The 27229-nt window shown below is 51.8% G+C and overlaps 1 protein-coding gene across 1 annotated transcript in view; it reads right to left on the bottom strand.

Moving 5' to 3' along the window:
• C2cd2 (C2 calcium dependent domain containing 2) overlaps positions 1 to 9612 on the bottom strand; it is a 52068-nt gene extending 42456 nt beyond the window's left edge. The window contains exons 1-2 of the mRNA XM_023716029.1: positions 9233 to 9612; positions 1480 to 1578 (exon numbers count right to left, since the gene is read on the bottom strand). Coding sequence (XP_023571797.1) covers positions 1480 to 1578; positions 9233 to 9496 — 363 coding nt within the window. The 5' untranslated portion in view covers positions 9497 to 9612. The remainder of the gene's footprint in view (positions 1 to 1479; positions 1579 to 9232) is intronic.
• Positions 9613 to 27229: the final 17617 nt, after the last annotated feature.

Raw genomic sequence — 27229 nt, 5'->3', positions numbered from 1 at the left:
ATAAATAAATAAATAAATAAAATTTAAAAAAAAATTATCAAACTGCTAGAATCACAAGGGTCCAGGCCACAAGGATGCAATAGGAGGGGGGCTGACTGCACTCCTCCTGCTCCCCCAGGGCACCTGCTGTCCCGCCTCCTGGTCCACCAAACGGGCCACATGAGACTAACTCAAACATGAAACCCAGATCTACAGATATTACCTACACAGGTAAAGCAACACACAAGGAGGAGGATGAAGGAAGAGCAACCCAGGTCCAGAAGGCGGGATGGCGCTTGGGAGGCTGAGGCAGGAGGAGCACTGCAAGCTACAGGTGCGGCCAACCTGGGGTGCTTAGTGGGTTCAAGGTCAGGCAGAACTACACAGAGACTCTGTCCCAAACAAAACAATAACAGGCAGAAAGGGGAAGGATAGAGGAGGATAGAGCAATCTTGTGGATCGTTAAGTAAAACCTGTTCTCTCTGTACAGTGGGGGAGCCCACAACCCAAAGTTCTGAATCCAAAGTACCAACTTGTGCCTAACTGCAACGCAAAGCACATGTCCTATGCCCTGAGTGGCTATAGGGGTGACATGCATCCAGCATGGGAGGTCCCTGGAGGCAGGAGTCCTGCTGACTATGTAGCAAATAAGCCATTCTTCATACTAGCAAAACATGCAGTGGGCTGGGTCAGAGACGGCAGCGCTATTCTAACAAACACACATGGCAGCCTAACACACCAGCCAGGCACTAAGGACCAAGCTTGGAAAAAGCTTCCCAGGACTGGAGGCAGAAGCTTGCTCAGGATCCAGGCTCTGGCCAGGCCGAGGGGGCAGCTCAGCCCCAGGACGGACCTCACGTGCAGACTATAGGTGCCCGCAGCGGCCTTTCCAGATACCAGCCATGTACACAGCGTGCAGCAGTGCCTCTGAGGATCGTCCTCTGGGGCACCCCTCACCATCACCACTGCAGGCCCAGCCTCCATGACCTCTCACCCACCGACTCTGTTCTGGATGACTCAGGGTTTCTCTTGCTCAGCATGTGTCTCCCTGTGTGGTGGCCCACATCAGGATGTCTTCCTTTGTAAGGCTGAATAATATGTACTTACAAGGACAGCAGGCCTTGTATATACTCATCCATGATGCACCAGAATTTTTATTATTATTGTTATTATCATTATTATTTATTAACTTGGTACTGGGGATTGAACCCAGGGGCTTCATGCTGCACTACATCTCCAGTCCTTTTTTTAAAATTATTTTTTTTTTAATTTTTGAGATAGAATCTTTGCTAGGTCCCTAAGTCACCTAAGCTAGGCTCATATTGTGATCTTCTTGCCTCCGCCTCCCAGAGTGCTGGGACAACAGCTCAGGCTTTTTCAGTTTTTAGTGGCATAAGAGTTCTGCAATGTCAATAATTCTAAAACAAGTGGCACTTCCCAGTCTCAGCTTTCAATTCACTTTGTCCTGCAGGGAAAGGCCACTAGAGAGTACCTGCTTACCTTCTCCTGGGCTGATTTGGCCATGCTGGACACTTCTGAGACTGCCAGCTCCAGGGGCTTTGGCTGCGGGTCCTGTTGGAAGGAGAGGCACAGCGGGCCCTGCAAGAGAGAGGCAGCATGAGGCAGGGCACACCGGCTGCAGCGCTTTTTTTTTTTTTTTTTTTTAATAATCACGTTTTCTAGAAAGCTTGACAAAATTCACAAAATGCAAGGTATAAATTAAAACTACAATGAATGCATAAAATTTTAAAATTTTAAGGGGCCGGGGAGATGGCTCAGTAGGATAAGCGCTTGACTGGCAAACACAAGGATCTGAGTTCAATCCCCGGTTCCGCAAAAACAAAAAAAAAACAAAAAAAAAAAACCAACAAAAAAAAATTTTTGTAAGTTACAGATGCACTGCCACGAGCCTGTCTCAGAACCCTGCCCCACTCCCAATACACTCGTTCCACCCCCCACCCCCCGTCCTTGCCCTTCCTGCAGCAGCTCTGGCATCCTCTTTCCTGAGTGTTTTAGCTGCACTGTCCTAGCTGCCTTCACAACCTGAGTCCATTCAAAATGTTTCTCTTCCATGGTCATTTTGATTTTGGGGAGGAGCTGGAAGTCACAGGACTTCGTTGGATGAGGACACAGCATTGTATTCTTATGAGCTGCCTTTCCGTTGGGTGGCACTGGCGGTGGCAGTCACTTTAGTACTGATCACACCTGGTAAAGACCGTCAGGAAAGAGGACTCCAGAGCTGCCACAGGAAATGGCCAGGATGATGGGATGAGTATGTGTGAAGTGAGGAGAGGGTTCTGAGGGGATTCTTCGCAATGTGTCTCTTACAGTTTTGAAATCGGAGTCACAATCAATTCTGATCACCCCATGGTGTAAGACACCCTGGAGATGGCTCTGTCCACAGCTCGCACCCCCAGGAGCTGCTGCCAATGGATCCCATCCGGCTTGGTGCTATGTGGGGGAGAAGGACGGGAGAGGAGCAAAAGCCAGAGCAAAGCCCAAGATGGTACAATGGAGGGAGCGAGGGAAGCTGGGGGCAGTGGTGCACACCTGTGGCCCCAGCACTCAGGAGGTTGACGCAGGAAGATCACTGTTTCAAGTCCAGCCTGGGCTACACAGTGAGACCTTGTTTCAAAGCAAAATAAAGCAACAACAAAAAAATAAAGCAATAAAACCAGCAAAGGATATGGCCAGTGCTGAGGGCTATAGCAGAAGGAAGGACCTGGGGCCACTGGAGCAGTCCAGCTTGGTCCTGCACCTCTGAGGGTCTGGGGAGCACCAGCCTGCCACTGGGTCCTCCCCTGTCTGGTGGCAGTTCTCTGCCCACCCCAGGAAGTGGCTGTGCCCATCTTTCCAGGTGGCCCTCTCTCCTCGCCCACAGCCTGAGTGATGGGTAGGCGAGAACCCAGGGTGGCTTCTCCGAGGAATCTGGGCTGAGAAGGAGCCAGCCGGATGACTGCATCCTTGAGCTCTGCCTCACAGCCTCCAGGGCTGCCCTCGGCTTCTGAGTTTCCTCTGCTTCTCCCCTAAGCACTCTCCACAGCCCACCAGGATTTAAGTTAGTTTAGGTCTCTTTTGGATCCGGAAATTTTAAAAAATTTCCATGTGATATGGGAAGAAATGAATGTGGCTACATGGCACAAAGACAGCTGCCATCCAGAGGAGTCAAAGAGGGCTTGGAAGGGTGACCAAGCCTTGACCTTTTAAAAATGAGCTCTTTAAGAGGCCCCAGGTGCACTCCAACAATGAGGCCTGGGACCAGAAGGCCTACTCCAGCCCGTCCTGACCTCAGCAGCAAGCCCACAGGCTTCTGGGGAGCTCTGAACATGTGGCTGAAAACCCAGTCCAGAGTGCCCCTCTCTTCTCAGACTCACACTGATGGACCATGAGTCCAGCTCTGATGCCAGCTCTGAGGCTGGCCCTCAGGACAGAGAGGAGGTGCAGCGGGCCGCCACCCTCCCTGCTTCTTAGGGCCTCCTGACACCCAGGAACAGATCTCTGCAGTAGCATTTTGATTTACTCACTTCTAGCCCCACCTTGTTTTAGCAACATCTACCTCCTCCCTGGAAGGCAGCAGGAACAGTAACACCTACATCTTTCTGGACGCAGTCAGGCTGCAGCTGGCTGGGGCTGGCTTGGGAGGGGACATGGCCACGAGCTTGCTGGCGATGCTTGTCTGTGAGTGGACCCACCAGGTTAGGTGGGCACTATCTGCAGGTGCCATCCCTTGTTGGCCTAGAGCAAGCAGCACAGGACACTTTCTCTGCCACCTGGACACCCAGAGCCTTGTGGATGCAAGTGCAGTCTTGCAAAGCATGGGAGGCAGGGCAGAGCCTCCCACCTGCCTTGCCACCCAAGTTCAAACCCTGAAGATGCTGCTGAGAAATTTGGTGTCTAGGGTCGTACTCAGAAAAGAAGAAAATTATGAGGATAATTTCAGGACAAGGACGTTGCACTCCCACCCCACCCCCATCCAGTCTGCCTGACCCCAGCAGGGCCTCTTCTTCAGCTCCCCAGCCAGAAAGATGCAGACACTTTCAGGAATTTCCCAGCAGTACAGGTGAGGGGAGACAGAAAGGGGGCTGCCCCCATCCTGATGGTGAACCCCACCCCAGAGCCTCTGCATCGTAAACTGTGTAGTTTCTGGCAACACATGAACACACAGAACACCCAGAACAGACTAAATCCAGGTACAGGCAGTGTGGGGGAGCCTCCCTGGCAGAGAAGATGGAAATCCTCCCAACCAGAAACTTCTGGAGCCCTGGTGGGAGGATGGCTGGGGCAGCTTTCGAGGGCCTGCACAACCTAGTAGCAAGACCTTGTCTTAAATAAAACCAACCAGCCAAACAAAAAAGAACCCAACCAAAAATTAGTATTGATATGTTACTAAACTTCAGGACCGAGGGAAATAAACACTGTAACCGCATAAGAGGCTAACCTTGGGACAATGTTACTATAATCCAGAACCCAGTGGAATGAACATAGTAACAGCACAGGAAGTTAACGTTATGTCAACACCTTCAGTAACTAAAACTAAAAACCTCTCCTAGTCTTCTCAGAGCCCCGAGCTGGCAGTGATTCCTCAGGGTTTCCTTCTTTTCTATGGCCTTGATGGTCCTGGGTATGGTGTCATTTTGCTGAATGTCCCTCCCTGGGCTTGGTGTTGGGTCTTGCTATGTAGACCAGTCTGTCCTTGAACTGTTAGCGATCCTCCTGCCTCAGACTCCAGGGTATTGATTCTGATTAGTGAATTGTTATGGAAGGCTGGCTGAGGAATACAAGGAACCCCTCTGAATTATCTCTTCACTCTGCAAATCAAAAAGCAGCTCAAAGTAAAGTTTTAAAAGGAGACTCTCCAGTGTACCCCACCCTGTGGACACGAGACACACAGACGTTTTCCTAGATACCACTCTTGGAGCTTGCCTCTGCTCTGGGGGCATAGGTCATCTCTGGACCCGTTTAGTCCAGGCTGCAGGTGGTACGCAGGGAAGTCAGGACTTGCCGAAGGTCACACAGCCAGTCAAGGGCAGGGCTGGAACTCAGATCCTGCATGCTGTGGACGCAGGATGGCCTCGCCCACCTCCTTCACACAATGAGGCCACCCCTCCCTCCTCAGGGACCTCTGCAGGGCTGCCTGTGGCTGGATCCTGGTTGGTGGCGACCCCACACCTGCCCTTTCCTGGATTCCTGCCTCCCTGAGAACAGGATGACAGCGACGGACCAGACCGAGGTGGCCACTCCCTGGCTTTATGCTGACTCTGCGCAGTCATTGCCAGCTCCCTAAAGCTCATTCTCCACAAGTTCAAGACAAAGTGCGCAAACAGCTCACCCTGCCCAGGCTGGGCCAGACCCCAAGCAGGAGGCCATGTCCAGGAGGAGAGAGATGTACAACCACTGTTTGTCCCCTCTGTTGGCCCAATGACAGGGCCTGCTGAAGCTGTGCATGGTCCAGCTCCATGAGGACAATATGCAGGACAGGTATAGGCTGGAAAGACAGGAGGACCTGGCACCTCTGAGCTGAGACCTCCAAGACTAAAAAAAGTTAGATAAGGAGAAAAAGATAAGCACTCCAAGGACTTAAGGAGTGACTCAGGGAACAGTCCTGTTTTGGAAAGAGCCTGAATGTGTGAGCCACAGAAAGGGAGATCCTTGCAGGGGACCTCCGTGGGGTGGAGATGGCAGACCCCCAAGGCCCACTGCCCTTCCAGGAGCACTGGGAGGGCAGCCCCAGGCTCAGCCATCCGAGCCAGCAGTGCCCTCCTGGAGCACTTCCTCTGCCAAGGCCACAGCAGCTGCTCGATCATCCAGATCAGATTTTTGTAAGCACCACTGGGAGGTTGGTATGGGACAGAAAGACTCACAGCCCTTAGCCATGCTGTGACTATAAGTTTCCCAAACTCAGACACAAGCCAGCACCATTCCTCATACATGCTAGGCCCACACACCATCTTTTTCTCACTTAGAACACAAGTCATCTGATAGTTCATCGGCTTTGAACTCACTATAGAGCCCAGACTGGTCTTAAATTTGGGATGATCCTCCTGCCTCAGGCTCCCTGAGTGCTGGAATGAGAGGTGTGCACCTTAGAACATTCCTCTGAAGAAATCCTGGGCTGAAAGACTAAAGACAGCAGAGCAGCTGTTGGGCTCACCTGGTGCAGGTCCCCTGCCACTGGGGGCTGGGTAAGGGCACAAGCTAAGAAGCCACAGCCCTGGAGGTAGCACAGGACCCTTGCTCTGGGACCAGTGCTGCTGCTGACATGTGGTGCAAGGCCTCAGGAAGTAGGGGCCAGCTGGTCCGAGCTGGCCAGGCCATGGGAAGGGTGACCAGGGGCCTCCAGGAGCTTCTGGGATGTGGACTCTGGCTTCATACTCCTAGGGGTGCCCTAGGCCACTCAGCGGATGTCTACACTCTTGAACATCATACACTTTGAGTGTGGCTTTGGCTGACAGGGGCACATGTGTGTCTAGATCTCTGGTAACATGTGGACATATTAGAAGAGCCCCTGGCAGTGTCGCAGTTCCTGATTTTTTATTTAAAACTATTTCCAGGGTGAGTTGGAGCCCAGAGTCCCCTTGGACATGGTCAACCTGCATAGCTCCAGTCACTGGTCATCAGGGCAGGCAGAAGCCATCGGTTACTGCTCCACCCGCAGATCCCAGGAGATCTGGGAGCCACTGCTGAGGACATGCTGTTCAACAGCAAACCCTTCAGCCCTTCTTGTTGGACCTCATTCAAAGGAAACACTTAGGTCTCAGAGTCAAATTTGCTTCCCACGGGGAGGATGACTGTGGGCATGAACAGGCTGGGAAGACACCCCAGCTGACCTCAGCAAGACTCAGGAGCTTGGCTAGACAAATGTGGGGGGTTCCTCTCTATCTCAAACAGAAAGCTGAGGTAAAACTTAGACTGGGAGGCATTACTGTCTCCACTGCCTACAAAACCCTACCTTGCATAGGAGACGGGGGACGGGGCAACCATGTTGTCATCAGTGTCCTTCCACCAGGGTCAGACTGGGAGCTGAGCTCATTTGCCTTAGTGCCAAGTGACACCAGCACAGGTAGAGGACCAGGACAGACAGGGGGCAGGGAGGCTAGTAAGCTGTAGCTCTCTGAGCCGAGAGCAGGCTGGGAGTGTGAGCCCTAATCGGGGATTAGTGGGCTGGACAGGGAGGGGAAGAGAAACTCCTGTGGGCAGGCGTGGGTACTGGGGTCAGGGCATCCACTAGGACCTGCTCACCATGCCAACTGCCTGCTTGCCTGCCGGGAGGGTGGCACAGCACTACCAGATCCTATCTGCCTGCAGAACCCTCCATTTCCATCCAAATCAGGCCACACTCCCAGGCTGGGGAAGTACAGCAATGGCACACCAAACCATGCCCCACAACAGACCTACTGCCATGGAAAAATGCCATAGACGTCAGCTGTAGTGTTGCATGCCTCTCACCCCAGCACCCGGAAGGCTGAGGCAGGAGAATTGCTGAGAATTAGAGGGCAGCATGGGCTGTGTAGTGAGTTTGAGGCTAGCCTGAACTACATCGGAGACCCTGTCTCGAAAAAGGAGATTCTAGGTTGTTCTGAGCTTGACTCTAGAGCATTACTGCTGCTTCCAGCCAGGAAATTTGGAAAAACTGATGTTAAGACAAGTATGTGTGCCCAGCCACAGAGATGCTCAAGCCAAATCTCCTTCTCCCTGAACACAGAAGCCCTGTTCTACAAAGATGCAAGTGAAAGGTTTTCCTCCCAAACCCTCAAATTCCTTGGGATTCTAAGCTTCAGCCAAGCCAGAAGCAAGGCCAGAGCAGGATTCCCTCCCTGCGGGCCCTGCAGGCACAAAGAACCTGAGGCCTTCTGGCTTGGGTCAGCAGCCAGCTTTCAGCAAGCCAGTGAGACCTGACTGGCAATGAAACAGACCCTCCCCAAGTCACTGCCTCCGGGCTTGAAACTCAGGTCAGAGCCTGGGCCGGGGTCCTCTAGATCACTGAAACTCAACAGCTGCTAAAAACCTTCAGAAAATGGGGACAAGACCTGCCTCAGCTCAGGCCGCTGCATAGTTCAGCCCAAGCTGCATGCCAGCAGCTTCCGGGGAAACAAATCTGTGCCTGCACCCAGGTGAAAACCTGGGGCTCTGGAGTGGCCTGGGGTGGACATCCAGCTGCTGGGGCTGCCATTCCAGGCACCAGACAGACACAAACTGCCTGACCTTTCAGTCTTCTTTAATCTGGTACTACAGTTATTTTTTTCCAAGGGCTCTGAACATGAATTTGAACTGTTGGATCCATGCTAATTTACAGTCAGGGGCTTGGGTTTTCTAACTTCACAGCCATGTGTGCTGAGGCAACAGGACAAAGGCCAGGCTCAGGGCTGCTGTGGAATAGTTTGAAGGTTTCTGGGTTCATACACGGCAGTGTTCAAAGTTTCCAAGGCCAGGAGCCATGGGCTGATCCCCAGTTGCACAAGCAGATGAAAGAACACACACACACACACACACACACACACACACACACACACCTGAAACAAGGGGTGACCCATGCTAGGCAGGGCTTCCCCAAGCTCACGACTCCTAATTCCCCCATGACAAGCTTCCAGATAGCAACCACTACAGCCAGGAGCTTGTCATTAAACAAGGATGCTTTTAAAGAAAAAACAAGTCACGAAGTAATTAATGACAACAGAAGCAGGCAGCCACAGGAGTGTGAGGTGGCTGAGTTGAGTAATAAGTTCCTGAGTCCAATCTGAGACAACTGAGGCCACATCTGGCTGCCACTATGGGTGTGTGACCTGAGCAGCTCCCAGCCTGGGCCTGTGGGAGTAGCCAGGACACCTGCGAGTAGGGAACAGCACTGACTCAGAGGTGACAGACCTCTGAGAGCGCCCACAACAAGGTCCAGCAAGCAGCTGGCCAATTACAAAAGCTGTTTTCCTGGGTCCAGAAATTTGAGCCTTTTGGAAATACATTCTTGGCAAAGTTCAACTAGATTAGCGATAGAAATGTATTTGGGTCAGCTATCCATCTATGAGGTGCAAGATCAGTGTCCCACTGGATACTGGAGTCCACCTTGGTCTCAGAAAGGGAGGTCACGGTCGGTTTAGGGTCAGGGTTAGGGCCAGGGCAGGGGCAGATGGACATGAGCTGGAAGGGCTGCCACAGCCAGCCCAGCACCCCATGCAGCGGGATAACTCGCGCTGTCCCATCCTCCTAACTTTCGCGGCGCTGCCCGGCTGGGCGCTTGGGTCCCGCCCCCGACACTCACCCGGGTCCTCGCGGCCTCAGCGTTCAGGGCGGCCACCCAGGCAGCCCACCACTGCGTCCTCCAGCCATCCAGCGTCAGCATCCACGACAGCAGCGCGTCCGGCTGCCGCCCCACGGCCCCCTCGGCCTGGAGTACGCGCGAGGGTCGCGCCCCGACCCGCGCCCACTGCGCCAGGTACAGGCCCACGGTGGCCAGCGCAGCGACGAAAAGCGACACCAGCGCAAGCCACTGCGCCGTGCCGAGCCACCAGCCCAGCAGGGCCATGGTGCAGGCGCATCCCCGGCCCCGCGCCGGACGAGGCCACGGCCCACGGCGTGTGCGGAGCGCGGCAGCAGTGGGTGGTGCGGCCAAGCAGGGACCGCGTCTGGGGCGGCGGCGGCCGCTTCCTCCAGCCCTGGCCGGCCGCAGTGGCCTGGGAGGGGACCGGGGGCGTGGCTTCTGCTAGATGGGCGTGGCCGGCTTGTTGGGACCGCCTCACGGTCCCTTAAAGGCCCCGAGACCGCACCCCGCGTCGCTCGCCCCAATCCTCCGGAGACCTCCCCTCCGCGGGGCGAGCGCGAGTGTCCGTCCCTCTTTGCGACGACACCCCCGGCACGCGACCCCAGCGGCTACTAGGTGCGCTTGCGCGGGTTGAGCGCGTGTGTGAGCGAGGCACTGGGAAAGGCTGTTCCTGGGAATCACCATTTCCCTATGGAGCCGGCTGGAGCAGGTCCTCTCCAAAGTACCTTGAGACTGATCGACGACCCTGGGGTCCCCAGCCGGCCTGGCCTTTGGGAACGCGTAGATCTTGAAGGAGATCAGAGGCCCCAGGGCTTCGGCATGGGTGGGTGTGTTGTTGGCGGCATGACGTGGGGTGTGTGTGATGTGTGCGGTATGCTGTGATACATACAGTTAGACGTGTGCGGCTGTTCACACTTGTGATGTGCTGAGTGTGGCGAATGTGTATGCTCTGGTGTGTGTGTGTGTGGTTTTGTGCATGTGACATGAGTGGGAGGCATACAGTGTGTCGTCGCGCAGGTGTGCAGGAACTATCTTTAGGAGCAGCCTGGCCTCAGAAGTGCTGGAGGCAGGTTTCCCAGGTCTAAGAGGGGCCTAGCAGGAGATGAGCAGCTTCGCATCCTTTGAGCTGCGTTTTTGGAATCTGACCTCCAACTTAGGCGGGGTGTCCAGCCTCCACCCTGAGCGTCCTGTTAGTGGAGTTCTAGCCCAGACCCAGCAGCTGGCTTTCTGGAGGAGGAGGAGGCAGCTGCCCATGCGGCTGCTAGGTAAGCAGCCCTCCCTCCCCACCCCCACTCCTGCCTGTGATGACTTCTAGCACCTCTGCCTTAGTGCACACCAGCTCCCCTAACCCCCGTGGGGAGGGGGCACCTACTCTCCTCTCTGGTTATATCTCTTGTTATTTTCAGTGGAACAGAAGAAAAGGTTTAGGGGAAAATCTATACATTTTCTGATGTATAGCCAGATCTGGGCAGTGAAACAATTTGATTCCTCCTGGGTCACCAGCAGTCCCAGGCCACGCCCACCTGGTCCTGTGTGTGTGTGTGTGCTGGCTGTGCTGTGGGCGGGGACCAGGCAGTGCCCTGTGCTACTGGCGGGACCGGTCTCATTCCTCCAGAGTCGTGTTTCCAAGGTTGCTCACCCACGGGCATAGTTAGAGTCTTGTCACAAACTAAACTAGCAACACCTCTGGCCTGGAATCTGTGCCACTTCCATATGTTTTGGCAAAGGCAGTGTCAACAGGAAGATACAGGGAGTGTCTGAATTTGCTTCAGGAGCGAGTGGAAGGAAATAAGGAATGATATAGGTTTCAGGGACAGTGCAGGCGGCCCAGGAGCTGACCCTAGGGGAGCCGGGCACCCTGTTTTCTGTTCCTGGTTCAGGAATCCTACCAGAGGACCTGTGTCAGTCCTATGTGGGAGTCACACCCTCTCTCTCTCCCCACTGGCAGTGCCCCTCCTAGCACCTGTCCTCTCCCTGGCCTTGTTCTGTCCACGCAGGAGCAAGACTGCAGTTCTCCTGGAGGTCAGTTCAGTCTTCATCCCCCAAACCCAGGTACCCTTTGCAGCAGCTCTTTGTCCTCTTTCATCCCTCAGAGGAGCCACAGAGACTGTGGGTTCCTTTCTTGTTTGTTTGTTGTTTGTACTTTAGGGAAGAGTCTACAGGGTGTTCAGGGTCTCACTACTAGATCTCTGTCCCCTCTGTGCCACGGGGGGCCCAGCCTGCTGAGATAAGAGCCAAGTCCCGTTCAGAGCCAGGTCCTCAAGTATGGCCCAGGGATCAAACTCCTAGCCCCTGCGCCTGCTTGCAGGCACTGTAATCCACTGAACTGTTTGGCTGGACCTCTAAAATTGAGAAGGAAAAAAAAAAAAATGAGAAGGAATTTTTTTTTTTTTTTTTTTTTTTTTTTTTTTTTTTGGTTGGCTCAGGCTGCCTTAAGGGTGGGTCTGCTAAGACAGGTGGAGGTGGGTATCGAACCTCGGTATCCTGCTCCCGACTGCATTTGCATGAGCAGGTGCTTAAACAGCTGGGCTAACCAGCAAGCCCCCAAACAGGGGTGGTTTTTTTTTTTCTGTATTTTTTTAGGGAAGGGTCTACAGAGTGTTCAGGGTTTCACTACTAGATTAGGCTTGCAGTGATTCTCCTGCTCTGTTTATAACTTCTCAAGTGCTGGGATTACAGGCATGTGCCATCCTGCCCAATCTAAGAATTTTTTTTTCTTTTTTTGTACTTTAGGGAAGGGTCTACAGGGTGTTCAGGGTCTCACTACTAGATCAGACTCATAGTGATCCACCTGTTTACAGCCTCCCAAGAGTTGGGACTACAGGCATGTGCTATCACGTTCAGTCTCAATTGCCATGTCAGCGCACCCTGGGGCAGGGCCAGCACAGCAGGTCTGGGGATTGAACCCCTGGGCCCTGCACCTGCTTTAATCCGATAAACTGTAGGTTCCTTGTTGTGCACACAGTGGACTCCTATGAGCAGACAGAGTGGGATTCTGTGGGGGAGGAGGATCCCAGGGATGCAGGAATCCCACCTCAATGCTCAGCTGAGTAATGAATCCTTTCCATGAGCCCACAGGAGCCACTCGCGCAGCCACCTGCCTGGGCCACACTTGAGGACCTGGCTCTGAATGGGACTTGGCTCCTATCCCAGCAGGCTGGGCCCCACATGGCACAGAGGGGACAGCAGAAACACTGTCCTGATTTCCCCCTTCAGCATACTTTGCAGTCACTATCCCCAGAACCTGAAGGAAAGGCTTCATTATTTCATATTTTTATTTTCATTTAAAAATATTACTGCAGCAGGTGTGATAGCAAACACTTGTAATCCCAGCATTCTGGGAGGCTGAGGCAGGAGGAGCACAAATTCCAGCCTAGTCTGGGAAATTTAGTGAAACTCTATCTTAAAAATACAAAAAATAAAATAAAAATTAAAAGGGCTGGAGATGTAGCTTAATGCAAAGGTCCTGGGTTTGGTCTCTAGCACACTCAATTGATCAATCAATAAATAATAAACAAAGAAATAAGTGCCTAAACAGTCCCACACTGGCCAGAGCTGCTGGCTGGATGCTGCCTGCTCAGCCCTGGGCCATGGGAGGTTTCATTAAGGTGGAAAGCATTTCTGCCTCCTCCCTACAACCTCCAGGATCTGAGATAATATGATCTTTTCAGAAATGAATAAGCTCATCTAGGACCATGTGTTTTGTGTCTACGAACAAAGTGATCTTATTCATCGCCATGCAGCCAGATAGTCTTGGTTTTTAACAGTATGTTTAAGGAATTGGGACTTTTAGTGCTGGGAATATAGCTCAGTGCCACAGTGCCTTCCTGGCAAGTGCAAGGTTCTGAATTCCATTCCCAGTACCAAAAAGAGAAAAAGAAATTGGGACTATTATTACATTCACTATGACTATCTTTCTAGGAGAAAGGAAAGGTTGGGGTCTGTAAAGTGTATGGTGTCTCTAACATAGCTAGTTTCCTCTTTACACTGCAGTGGATCACAATGCTATTAGAATTTTTTAATTCATTTGATTTTTTTTTTCTCCCAATGCCTTCAGGCCAGGTTTGGTTGGCTTGAGTTGTGGGGATCGAACCACAGCAATCTGAGCCTGACTGCTTTGTTGAAGCAGCCACTTAAAGAACTGAGCTAAGGGGCAGGCCCCCTCATTTGATTTTTGAGACAGGGTCTCACTATACAGTTCAAGCTGGCCTTGAGGTCACTTTGTAGCCCAGGCTGGCCTTAAATTCACGGCAGTCCTTCTGCCTCAGCCTCCTGAGTGCTGGGATTGCAGGTGTGTATCACCACACCCAGCCCAATTATTGCTTGAATTATCCAGCTGTATCCTAGCATACCTACCCGGGAGTGGAGAGTGTGATAGTCACTTCTCAGACTGCCAAGGGACACTGAGTCAAGGTGGGTCCTGACATTCCAAGAGCACTTTCAAGCCCTGGCCCAGTGCCCCAGGCTATGATGGGGGTGGTGGCCAGGCAGCCCTGCAGACATCTGACCCACTCTCCTCTGCTCCAGTGCACTAGCTGGAAGGCCTCTGGGCCCATTTCCTGTCCTGCCAGAGAGGCCATGCAGGGAGCCAGCCACGGACAGCACCAGCCTGGAGCCCATGTGGGCTTTCCCAGCCTTAGAGAATTCACTGCAAGATTCCCTTAGGGAGACCCCAGCCATGGCTAGGCACCTTGGGGCCTATAGAAAGGACTAGGTTTCACATTCTGAGTAGACTGGATAGCATGCCTATGCCTGCTTCCGGCTTCCTGCTCCCTAAGCCCTGAGAAGATGACGTCATCCCCTGTTCAAAAGGAGCCGCTGAGTCTGAGAGGCTGAGCGCCTGCTGGAGCCACACAGCAAGGGGTGGTTGAGCAGGGTCTTAGCACAGGCGCATGGCCCCAAAGCCCAGCCCGGGTTCTGCCTGGCTCCTGTGAAGGCAGAGGCAGGCACATTTGATCTTTTAAATGGAAGTGAGGGATCCTCCACTCCGTAGGACTGCGGCACAGAGTGGCCTACAGGAGACAAGTGGCCTAAGTCAGGGACGTGCAGACTCTCTCTGGCCAGCAAGGAAAGAAGGCCACTCACAGACGACCAGATAAAGGGACTGCAAAGGGAGCAGTCAGTGACCAGGGAGCAGTGACCCCATCCCCTGAGGCCTGTGGGCCACCTGCTGCCCACCTAAGCATGAATTGTAGCCAGATGGGCCCTTGGGTGCCACCCTCATGACACCTGTGGAACCTGAGTCTAGAAGGGACTTGAGGGGCTGAAAGAGCAGGTCCACGGCTCACCTGGGCAATGGTAACCCCCTGTGCCTCTGCTGAGCAACTGGCAAGGCCCAAAGGGGAATGGGGACATTCAACCAGCGCACCCTAGGTATGTTTTCCTTTGCTCCAGAGACTGCTTCAGATCAGTCTGCTCCCCAGCCTCTGGGAGTGCAGTTGGCGGGGACACAGGTAGTAGGAATAGGGTACCCCAGGCCCAGAGGGGAAAGGTTGTGCCTGGGCCCCTGGTTGGCCTGTGAGAAGAGGCCCCAGCTGGAGGTGCCCAAGGAGGTTTGCTGGGGAAGGGGCCTGGGGCCTAGAGAAAGAGCTGCCTCTGCCTCAGAGCTGTATGTGCTTCTACAGCCTGGGGATATGGCCACTCCTAGGGCCACTTGGAATAACACTTGGCTCCTCCCCCTTTGACTTTTTTTTTTGTGTGTGGTACTGAAGATCGAACTCAGGATGTTGCAGTTGCCAGGCAGGTGCTTAGGTGGCTGAGCTATATTGCCGGGACACCTTTGACTTTTACAGACAGAGTCTCCCTCCCCATACAGCTCAGGCTGGCTTTGAATTCACTATGTAGCCCAGGCTGGCCTTGTGCTTGTGGAGATCCTCCTGCCTCATCCTGCTGAGTGCTGAGATTATAGGCCTGTGCCAGCTTTCTGGCTTTCAGCCCTTCGGTGGGACCAAGATGTGGGCTGGCGGTGATAGGAAAGAACCAGGCACCAAGACTTAGAAGGGCAGGCTCAGCTCCAAAGGGAACACAGGAAAGAATCTCTTTCCTCATGACTCATGGGCCTCAGAATAAATGGCTTACCTGTGTTCTAAGCTGTCCTTTATGCTTTTTTCTTTTTTTAAAGTACTGCTGGGCACATGAATAGCAGCAGCAAATGGGAGGGAAATTCAGTGTCTTTACGAGTTAAAGGAAACTACTGTTTTTTTTTTTTACATTTATTTATTTATTTATTGTGTGTGTGTGTGTGTGTGTGTGTGTGGCCAGCTCAGCCCACCAGGGGGTGGGGCTGGCTGGCATATGGTGCTGGGGGATCGAACCGCAGTCCCTGTGCTTTGCTAAGCTTGTTTCAAGTAGGTGCTTTAGACCACTGAGCCATCTCGCCAGCCCCAAAGGGAACTACTGTTAAAGGGCCTTTGAAACCAAGCATGGTGGCACACCCTTGTAACCCCAGTTGCTTGGGAAGCTGAGGCAGGAGGATTGTAAATTACAGACCAGTCAAAACAATTTCATGAGATCTTGTCTCAGTGACTGGACACTTGCCTAGCAGCGTGTGAAAGGCCTGGGTTATAGACCCAGTACCACAGACATCAACAAAAGGGCTTTTTAAAAAACAACTAAGGAGCCTGCCACAGTGGTACCTGGCTGTAATTCTAGCGCTCACGAAGTGGAGGCAGGAGGGTCACTAAGTTCCAGGCCAGCTTAAACCACATAGCAAGACCTATTTCCAAAGTCCAAATGATAGATAGATAAAAAGATAAAAGGAGCCGTCTATCCTCAAATAGTTAAGCAGTGATGTTGCTTATGCCATGACAGTGTGGTAAGACAGTGAACACTTCTGCTGGGCCAGAAAGCACCAGTGCTATTTTGCCCTGCAATTCTCAGCCAGCCAAGTGGGAGGCTGGACTGTCACCCTTAGCAGGAGGCCCCTTGGTCAGACCTGGCATCCGATCTCAGCGCAGTCGCAGAGGAACAGTTCTGGGGGCTCAGTCTTGGACGTAGGCAGCTTCTCACTTCCCCAGCTCCAAGGGCTCACTGAGGCGGCAAGGCTGCCCCCGAGGCCATCTGCTATCAGGGAGCTTCATTCTCCAGACTGGAGGTGGCGGGGAGGGGGCCACATGAGTCCTGCAGTGTAAGAGTCTCTGCCAGCAGGACATCAGTGCCGCCTGCCACTGGTCAGTCCTCCTGTCCCCTCAGCGGGACTCCTTGGGTTAGGAGAACTTGGAGACAAAGGCAGGAACTCGAGAAGGAAGTGGCCGGAAGGGAAATGGCCATCCGACTCTTCCTCTAGATGTGGGAGCCCCAGGTGATGGAAGGTGGCTGCTGCCCAGAGGGCAAGGACCCCACTCCATCCCGGCCATTCTCTGGGCTGAGTCTGAGGCCCCCACTCATGGGCGTGGGCCTTGTGGCCTCTCACTCTTCCTGCCATGCTCATACTGAGGCTCTGTGTTCATAATGGCTTGGGCTCTCACAAGAGGGCTGGGACCCGCTTCAAAAAGTAGTGGACGACAGATGAGTGTGTTGGAAGTGAGGGAAAGGATTTTGGGAACTTCATAGCAGTGTGTCTTTCACAGTGACCTGTTTTTTTTTTTTTTTTTTTTTTTTTTTTTTTTTTTTTTTTTTTTTTTGCTTTTTACAAGGAATCAGACTCAGGATCTTATGCTTTCCAGGCACATGCGGTGTCTCTGAGCTATCTCCCCTGTCCTCACATAGTTCATATCCACTGGTGGCTTGGGGTAAAAAGCTGTTCCTTGATGCTGTGAGAACTGCCCCAGGTGAGAGGCAGAAGGCCTCATCGTGCATGGAGGGGACTGGGATCTAGAAGCTCCCCAGCATGCCAGGGGCCCATGCACCTGGTATCTCTCATAGGTGACCCCTAGTCCAGCTCCCAGATGTCCCTGCACCCCACTGCTGTCCCCTCAGGGTACTCCTTGATTTCCATAAGTCCTTGTGTTTAATGCTTTTGACTCTATTCAGTTTGCTACTTTGATGACGTCCTCTGTATATCAAGATGAAACTTATAAGCAGGGGTGGAGACCTAGGCACACATATCCCGGTGGGCACGTAGAGCCCTCTCTATCAGCACCCGAGCTCAGTCACCCCAGTAGCTGAGCATCAGCTAACAGCTGTTTTTTTCTAAACTAACACCTGAGCATTCAGGTGTAATCACAGTGCTGGCACTGTGTGATAAATATGTGGGTTTCGGGGTGCAGCCCACCTTCACTGACTGCTACAGGTGACTATATTGGCCATTGTGAAGTCAAACTTGGGAGAGCCTGGCGCATGCTGAGAGAGTCAGGGGCGCATGGCTCTGGAGCACCTTGTTCCAAAGCGTGATGTGGATGCTGCATGCTCAACATTCACTTGGTGCCAGAGCCCAGGGTCAGAGGATGACACCCTGCCAGTGTGCTGCAAAGCAAACTGTGGATGCAATGTTGAACTTCATATATGCATTCCTCTCTTTCTTTTTTGGCAGTGCTGGGGACCAAACCCATGTCTCCAGCCCTTTTATAATTGTTTAATTGCTTGCCAAGTCATTAAGTGCCCTGGCAGGGGATAAGCTTGGGATCCTCCTGCCTCCGCCTCCTATATACAGTGCTGAGATCACAGGCATGTACCACCATAGCTGGCATCTGATTCACATTTTTCTTTTCTTACAGTCACTGTCACTCTTCTTGTTTTCACCTTCAGCATCTGAATCCCCCCAGGCCATCCCTGCTCTTCACCACACACTCCTGTGCTCATAGCCAGCCAGCCTGCCCTCAGCAGAGACACAACTCGCCTCTGTTGGAGGAATTACTGTCCAGGACCCTGAGAGACAGTCAGACTTGGGAGTCTCAACTAACCCCGCCCACTTGCCACCCAGTGTGCAGAGTAGCGTGTGCCTCCTGCACTTCCTGCAGCTCTCCACGAAGCTCTTGTTTTCTTTCTGTGTAGGCTTGCCCTGAGATCCCTGCCATTTTCTCACTTGTATTTTATCTGCAAACTTGATCTATAGCCATGTGACTTCAAGGAAGTGGATGTCAGTCCACGATGGGGCGGGGGATGGGAAAGCCAGCTGGGTTTTCCCAGGTCCTGGGCTTCCACTCGGAGTTTAGTACCCCCTCAGGGCACTGGTTTGGGGGTGATGCTGTGCACAGGCCACTTCCTCGTGCCAGTGACTACAGATGACCCGGGGTGCATTCTAACCTGGCGATTGTATCTGTGGAAGAGGCTGCCTGAATCCCATCGTTTGCTCATCCAGCTGGCCTGCCACAGCCTGACTCCCAGCCTCCTGCCTGGTCACCCCTGAAAGAGCTGACGCCCAGCACATGCTCCAAGGCCCACCAGGTGCACTCCTGACCTACCTGGTAGCCCCAGCTTCCTCTGGCCTGGATGCACCAGCTGGACCTGGCCTCACCTGCCTCAGCCTCCCTGGTGTCCCTGGCTTCCTGTCCCAGTGTCTCCATCAAGGAACAGGCAGTTCTGGAGGTGACAGAACATTATCACCCCAGGGGCAAACCCAGACCCAAGGTGACACACAGGAAGAGGAGGACAAAAGACAAAGGCACTCCTCTCTGTGTCCCGGCAGTGGGGAGCCCAATTACTGCCAGATGGAAAACTCGGCATCTTACAATGTTATTGTGAGATTAAATGCTTCACTGACACCATACACCCGATCGATCATTTCTCTTTCTTGGCATTCATACAGACAAACTCCCAGCAGCCTTCCAGTGGCTCTCTCTGCTTGCCTCACTGCAGGTTGCACAATTTCTTTTGTAAGCTGCAAGTGGTGGGTCAAGCCTGCAACCCAGTGCTCAGGAGGTTGAGACTGGAGGATTGAGAGTTCAAGGCCACCTGGGCCTCTTGTCAAGAACTTATCTCAAAAAGTTTTTAAAAATTTCCCTGCAGCTGGCCTGTGCCCCCCAGGACATCCTCTCCCCTTTGCCTGCAGAGCAGAGAACCTGCTTCCAGACAGCCCTGCTGAAGGCTCCTCTTAGAGCACAGTGAAGGAAAGCCAGATGGGGGTATCCCAGGGCGTCCCTGACCACAACTTGCTAGGAAGGCCCCTCGGGCTGGGCAAGTGGATGTATGCACTGGTGTGGCATCTCACAGAGCCAGCCAGGAGAGGACCCCCCCAGACAGGACACGCTCCAGTCCTCCACATTTGCTGTGGAACTCAAGCTGCATGCTGCCTGCCAGGGAGCCCCTGAGAGACACAGTGCCGGCTGGCACCTCTGGCCCAGCGGGTTCCACATACTCAGAAAGAAAATGATGAACACCCTGCTGGGTGGGTACCTGTCCTTCCAGCCTGGCCTGGGAGCCACTCTGCTCAAGCATGTGCGGACCTGAAACCAAGTGCTCAGACATGGCGGGGTCAGCCTTGCACCCTCCCTGAGAAGCACAGTCTCTGCTTGGCTGTCCTCACGCTCACCCCACTCCCAGGATCCCCATGCCAGGGACTGTGCCAGGCTGTACATACCCTATTGATCGCAGGTCCAGGAGTGCCTACCTTAGGCTCCCTGCTGAGGGCTCTGCCTGGCTGCTGGAGTGTTGTTGGCTCTTTGGAGAGGGAGAGAGAAGGTGCTGGGAGCACCCTTACCCATGAATCTGGCAGCTCATCCAAAAGTGAGTCGAAGCACCAACCAGGAGTGGTAGCATACACCTGTAATTATAGCACGAGAGCGGCGGAGGATCTCTGAGTTTGAGGCCAGCCTGGAATACCCGGCAAGGCAGCAAAGTAGACAGGATGGTTACTGCCTGTGGTCTCCCTCTACCCAGGCCTCTGTGCCCTTGGGGGCTGCAGGTGGTTGATCTCATGTCTGTCCTGTGTTGGCCCAACTCACCCCCTGGCTGAGGGCCGCTGGTCCTTCCCAGGAGCCACAAGAAACTTCCTGTCTTAGTGACCACAAAAACCTTTTTATTTAACTTAAAATCAAAATGAAAAGAATGACTTTTTAGGATGGAAGATTTTTTTTTCCACATCTTTAAGCCAGCCTAGACTATAATTGTCTTTATATTGGTGTGGTTGTTAAATGTCCTGTTATCACTTTTTCTGTGATACTGGATTGAACCCAGGGCCTCTGCACAGAGCTACACCCCCTAGTTCATTTTTATTTTCTGTTTGGAGACAGAGTCTTGTTCATCTGCTAAGTTGCTCAGGCTGCACTCTAACTTTTGTTCCTCTTGCCTCAGCCTCCCAGAGGGCTGGAAGTGTAGCATGTGCCCCCATACCTAGCTTAGTATGAATTTTGTGTGTGTGGATTAATCATCCTGCCCAGAGTTTAGGGCCCACAAAAGTTATAAAGTGGCACTACCTTCACATTATTAAAAAATAACACAGGACAATGAGTATATAGTCCCCACTGGGGGCAGCACAGGTGCCCAGCTCCAGTGCTTAGCTTTGCACAGGAAACAAGGTTATTCCAAAGGACAGAATTTCTAAATTGTGTAAATTAGGAGTGTGTCTCTGAACTCTGGAACTGTCCTGACTGTTGCTTGGTCCCAAGCCTCACCTAGGTGACGGTCAGAGGCACATCCAGCCCTCCTCTGAGGAGTCAGGGAACATTCCAGAGGGGTGTTCCACAGCAGTGTGGGTGGAGGGGCAGGAAGAGAGGCAGGCACTCCCCCTCCACAGCAACCCTTGGTGTCGTCTTCTCACTCATGTGTTTGTTTATTTCTTTGAGACAGGGTCTCTTTATGTAGCCCAGGCTGACCTTGAATTTAGGATGATTCTCCTGCCTCAGCCTCCCAAGTGCTGGGATTACAGATGTGCACTGCCATGCCTATCTTGTTTTATTTTATTTTATTTTATTTTATTTTATTTTATTTTATTTTATTTTATTTTATTTTATTTTATTTTATTTTATTTATTTTTTGCGGAACCGGGGATTGAACTCAGGCCCTTGCGCTTGCCAGGGAAGCACTTATTCCACTGAGCCATCTCCCCAGCCCTCTTGTTTTATTTTAAAAAGAAGGGCTGCTAGGGTGTTTTGTACTTCATGTTCTTTCACCTTCCCAAGAAATTGGACAAAAATAGCATCCAACTTTCCCTAGCATTCAATAATCTCTCTGTGGTCTTTGGCCTGGTAAACAGCAGTGCCTGATAAACTGTGTGAGGTCAGCCTGTGGACCCGGTATGCAGGCTGTAGAAACTGCTTTTGTCCTCCCCGTGACACTGGAACAGGCCTCTGCGCCCTGCATCCCCACTGTCCACCTCACAGCACACGCTGAGCGCCCTCCCATCTTCCAAGGGTCTTGTCACGTGACTGGCCAAAATGACCATGTGTCCCTCCATCTCCATGCCACAGGGACGGACCCCAGGGGTATCACCCCTGGCCAGGGAGCCACCAGATGCTCCTGGGCTCTTTCCTGTGAGGTCCACCCTCCCCACCCAAAGTCACTGAAGCCTGGGCCCCAGCGCGGGCAGGTGGGTGGATGGGTGGGCAGAGTCACTTACAAAATGTGCAGCATGGGTGGTGACCAAGGCTTTTTACTACGTGTGCTTGAGCAGGAGGCCCCGCCCCAAGGAGCATTTCCATATCTAATTTCCTCTTCAGCCTGTCTGTGCCATCGAGAGCACAGGACCTGGCCACCTCAGCACACAGTGGCCTCCCCCACTAATGTTCTCTGTGGCAACTGGGCCTGAAATGACCCTCAGGGGAATGGACCGTGTGCTGAGGAGGCGGGCATTCAGCCACACTGAGCGAGATGTCTACAGCTTCTCTTCAAGTGGAGGAACTCTCCATGCAGCCCTTTCCCACTCAGCTGCTTGGTGTTTTCCAAGCAAGCTTTGGTGCAGCGTGCCTGGGCATGCAGGGCTGGGTATTTCAGGTCACATTAGCACACAGCATCACAGCATCACCAGTTTCAGTTCCACTTCAAGCCAAGAGGAGTGACAGAGACTGGCTTTCCCAGGCTTCAAGGAGAAAAACTAAACTTCATACAAAATATATGAAGAAAAGAGTATTTTTGAGACAGTCTCAAACTTGTGGCAATCTTCCTGCCTCAGTCTCCTGAGTGCTGGGATTGCAGATGTTCAGCAGGTCTTGAACAGTGATTTTTTAATACACTGAACACCAAAAAGCCAGAACAGTAGTGAGTGGGAGATGGGAAAGGGCAGAGGGAGCTGGTGGTAGCCCTTATGTGAAGAGCTGGTCAAGGAGTTTGTGGAGATGGCTAGGTGCTGTGGTGCAGAATGAAGAGGAGGAAGGAGAAGGGATACTCTCTGCAGGCCTTGGAGGGGCCGTGCACTCCAACACATAGGAGACTGCTGTTTCCTGGGCTATAAAGGAGCCACTGGAGGACCAGAGTATCACACAACAATTCCCAAAGTTTACACATCTCTTAAAATAATTCATGGGGCATTGGGTGGAGAGGTTGCATGGATCAGTAACAGAGTAAAGTTAACTCTAGATTAAGTGCTGCTCTGCTCCTGTGTAATACATTTTATTTATTTATTTTTAATTAATTAATTTATTTATTTGTGTGTGTGTATGTGTGGCCAGCTCAGCCCACCAGGGGGCGGGGCAGGCTGGCATGTGGTGCTGGGAGATTGAACCGCGGTCCCTGTGCTTTGCTAAGCTTGTTCTAAGTAGGTGCTTTAGACCACTGAGCCATCTCATCAGCCCAATACATTTTATTTTTTTGAAAAAGGGTCTCACTGTGTAGTTCAGGCTGGTCCTGAACTCACTATGAACCCAGGCTGGTCTCAAACTTCTGACCGTCCTCCTGCCTCAGCCTTTCAAGTGTTGGGATGACAGATGAGCACCATCACACCCAGCTGGGATACAGTTGAAAAGCAGAGCCTGGGAGGACAGAACTGTTCCCAAGTGAATTAGCAATGTCCCCCAAACACAGCTCCAGAATATTTATAGAAATCAAACACCCACATCTTTAGTAAGTAGGGGCTATGGCCTGCTCCACAGGCTGCAGACAGCAGGAATGCAACAGACCAGCAATGGGACAGAGGGTGAGGTTGGTGGGAAGGACACCAGGGTGCTGCCTCTGGGTCCCACAAGTTTGAGGTCTTGGAGAGAGTGAAACGTAGTGAACTCACAAGGAAAAGTACCCACTGAGACAAGCAGTACCCATGTCAGGGAGGGAGAGAGGCATCCCGTTGCTGGGTGTGGAATTCTCCATTGGTAGTTTTGTTTCTCTGTGCTTTGAGAATGCTGCCTCATGCTTCCTCCCTTACGCCATGCTCAGTGAGGAGCCTGCTGTCCACTGCTTCGTTTCCTTGCACACTGATTTTCTCAGGCTGTCTTTAATTCCTTTGTTTATTGCCAACCTGTTGCTTTTATGGTGTGTGCGTACGTGCACATGCACTTGGCTTCATTTAATTTCTTAGAGTTTTGTTAGTTTATAGGTTTTGAAGTTAACTTTGGAAAGTTTTCAGCCATTATCTCTTTGAATGTTTGCCTTTCCTGCCCGCTCTTTTCTCCTTCAAAGACTCCAGTTACAGATATCAGGCCATCTGAGATTGACCCCGAGGCCACTGTTGCTCTGTGACTCATCACTCTTCTGCCTGTTTCACTTGGGATAGTTTCTGTTGCAGCTGTAGGACACTTGTCATCCCAAAGCATCTTCCCGATGAAAAGCTGCTGGATTTCAGGTTCCTAAGTGGGCCGAAGTCTCTGTCACGTTCATGCCGTGGTAATGCAAGCTTGGTACAAGAGCAAGGTCCTTGGCTACTGTTATGGTTTGTGTCTAGTTGTCCCCCCAAAGCCTCATGCAGTCATAGGGTGGACTTCTACACTTGGTGATTAACTCATGATCCACTGGATTATTGGTGTAAGTGCTTCTGGGATTATGGGTGTAAGTGCTTCTGGGATTATGGGTGTGAATGCTTCTGGGATTATGGGTGTGAGTGCTTCTGGGATTGTGGGTGTGAGTGCTGCTGGGATTATGGGTGTGAATGCTTCTGGAATTATGGGTGTGAGTGCTATACCTGGCCTGGGGCAGATAGCCTGAACGCAACTTAAGGGAGACAGACTTGCTCCCTGAAGCCATTGTTGCCATTACTCCCATTTGCTCTTCCTCTCTGCTCTTTGCTGCTGCCATGAACCACTCTGTTGTGTGCCACTCTGCCTTGGAGCCAGCCGAGTATGGCTTTGTGAAACCTCCACAAACTGAGCTAATAAACCTTTTCCTCCTTAATTTTGGGTGTCAGGTATTTGTCCCAGCAACGAGAGAACAGTAACTGAGACAGCTATAGACAGAGTCCCCATGCTGCTGCTGATGGCTGGTAGCTCTTGGTCCTCAAGTTCTCACAAATTCAATATGGTAGCGAGGAATAAAACTGATCCTGAGTTGGGAAAAAAAGCTGACAATGACTAAAATATCTTTAGAACATGAAGATGGGAAGAATATTTGATGACCAAGGCCTTGGGAAGACCCTGATCTCCTTCAAGGATGAAATCCAGGACTCCTTAGGACTAAGACAACCTGACTATGCTCATTCTTTTTTTTTTTTTTTAAATGTTATGAATGAGGTGGGGGGGGGAACCCAAAAAATATCATACCAAGTTGGGAGGTAACTTTAGGCATACACAGTGGAGAGAATTCAGCATAGCAGACGTCCACTGCTAGGAACGCTGATGTCCTCCAGGCAGAAGGAAATGACGCCGGTGCCAATGTGGCCCTGCAGGTAAGTGTGGAGCACTGAGGAGGAAATGCACACAGGAAATCCAAAGGCTGTGCTTCTTACTGACTCAACCTCTGATTGAAGAAAGATGGCATCAATGCATTCTGGGTCTGCCACTCACAGAGGTGAATGATGGCCAACCGAAGTGTCAAGGCTGGACAGCAGTAGGAGGTGATAGAAGAGTAGGCTGTGATGAGTTGGAAACTCCAGCTGCAAGCCCTGCAGCAACCACAACCCAGGGACAGCTTGTAAGCCAGCAAAAGAGGCGAGCATCTAGGCGCTTCCTCGTCACTGAGACAAGACATCCAATACCACAACTTTATTTTGGCTGACAGTGTGTAGAGGTTCCAGTCAAGGCAGGATTGCATGGCAGAGGGGCATGGCAGAGACAGCTACTCACAGCACAGTAGCAGGAAGCAGAGAAAGATCAAAGAGTAGGGAGGTGAACCTTTCCAGGCCATGTCTCCACTGATCACCTCCTCTGACCAGACTTTACTTAATATCCCATTCAGCAATAATCCCATTAGTGGACAAATCTACTAATGGATATCACACCCCTATAATCCAGTCAGTCCCAGAAAGCCCCACACATAAGCATATGAGCTTTGAGGACATCTAGGTATAAACTGCAGGTATAAACTAAGAATTTTTTTGGGGGGGTTGCAATACTGGGGATTGAACCCAGGGACACTCTCCCACCTAACTACATGCCAGTCATTTTTTTTTTTTTTTTTTAAGGTTGCTAAGTTGCTCAGGTAGGGCTTGAACCTGCAGTCCTCCTGTCTCAGTCCCAAGTGCTGGTATTATAGGCATGAAACACTATGAGCTGGTGGACATTTTTTTGTGCAGTGTAAAGCCCCACAAATAGATAAAGGAATGATGGGATGAAGATGTCTGTACTTGGTCATGACTACAAAATAACCCAGGCAAAAACCATCAATTGGCATCTGGTAAAATTGACAGTGGGTGAGGCTAGGTGCAGTCACACATGCCTGGCATCCTAGCTACTCAGGAAGGAGGCTGAGACAATAGGGTTGTGAATTTGAGGCCAGCCTGAGCAACTCAGCAAGGCTTGTTTCGAAATAAAATGAAAAGGGCTGGAAACCAGCTCAGGGGAGTTTTGTTTTGTTTTGTTTTGTTTTGTTTTGTTTTGTTTTAGGGGAGTTTGATTCCCAGTACCACACACAGCAATGGAGAAACTGGCAGGAAATGCTGCAGATAAAATGATTAAAACTAATGCTGTCAGCAGAGGACAGGTGGACCTCCAGGCTGCCGTTTGGGGTGACATGAAGAGATCACAACTTCTGTGTCTTGTGCCCACAAACACAAGGCTGTACCTGGTGTTGAGAAAACACCCAACTCCAGTTAAGGGACCTAAGATCCTGGTCCAAGTAATGCGACTACAAGTCATGCTGAAATTTCAGATTGAAAGGGACAAGGTACTGGGCTCCCCAAGAAAGAATGAGGATGCAGAGTGAAAACATAATGCAAGAGGGAGACTAGGCTGCAGACAGCATGCAAATATTACCAGGTACATAGGCCTTACATGTCCGGAGTGCTACATGCCTGCTCCTCTGTTTGAGGTAACCTAGGAGTTAAGTGGGGAGCTCTGCAAACTCAGGTGACCTCACGGGCATCTTAGCAGCCCAGCAACACACACATAGTGTGCCCCACACTCAAAACTTCGATGGCAGTGCACGAGTATATGGGACTTACAAGGGCAAGAGACTTGCCACCAAAACTTCTTCTCAAAGGCTATTCTACAGCATGTGGAAACACCAAGGACACTGTGGGGGCTTCCTGAAGCCAAGCCAGCCTGGGAGGAGTAGGTGGCCAGCAGCCAGGAAGCATTTCCTGGAGGACAGGATGTTGGGACAGTAAGTAGTCAGGGTACATTTCTGTCAACTCAAGGTGGGTGATTTTTTTTTTTTTTTTTTTTTTTTTCAGAACTGGGGATTGAACTCTGACCCTTGCACTTGCCAGGGAAGTGTCTGTTCTATTGAGCCATCTCCCCAGCCCCTCAAGGTGGGTAATGTGACATGGTGCCCCATTGTGGAGGACTGGCTGACAGCCATTTACACAATATCTGAATTCATGCCTTTGGCCTGGACATTAGGGACATTGATTTGCCACCAGCAACTGTCCTGAGCATGTACTGAAGGCTGAGGATACAGGACCAAAGGAACTCAAAGCTCCAAAACTTGTAATCCTGCCAGGAGGAAATTGTTTGGTTTTTTAAAGAAGACCATTTGATGACTAACAGAATGGCAGGTAGGACATTTCCAATGACTGCATCACTTGTGCCTAGGGTGGGGTGCAGGTGCTCCCCAGAAGGGCTGACTCAGGACATGGATGAAGGCAAGCCCACAGCAGAGTGT

Source organism: Octodon degus, unplaced genomic scaffold (assembly GCF_000260255.1).
Source record: "Octodon degus isolate 3935 unplaced genomic scaffold, OctDeg1.0 scaffold00045, whole genome shotgun sequence".
Classification (NCBI taxonomy): domain Eukaryota; kingdom Metazoa; phylum Chordata; class Mammalia; order Rodentia; family Octodontidae; genus Octodon; species Octodon degus.
This window is presented reverse-complemented; position numbering and strand designations above follow the sequence as displayed.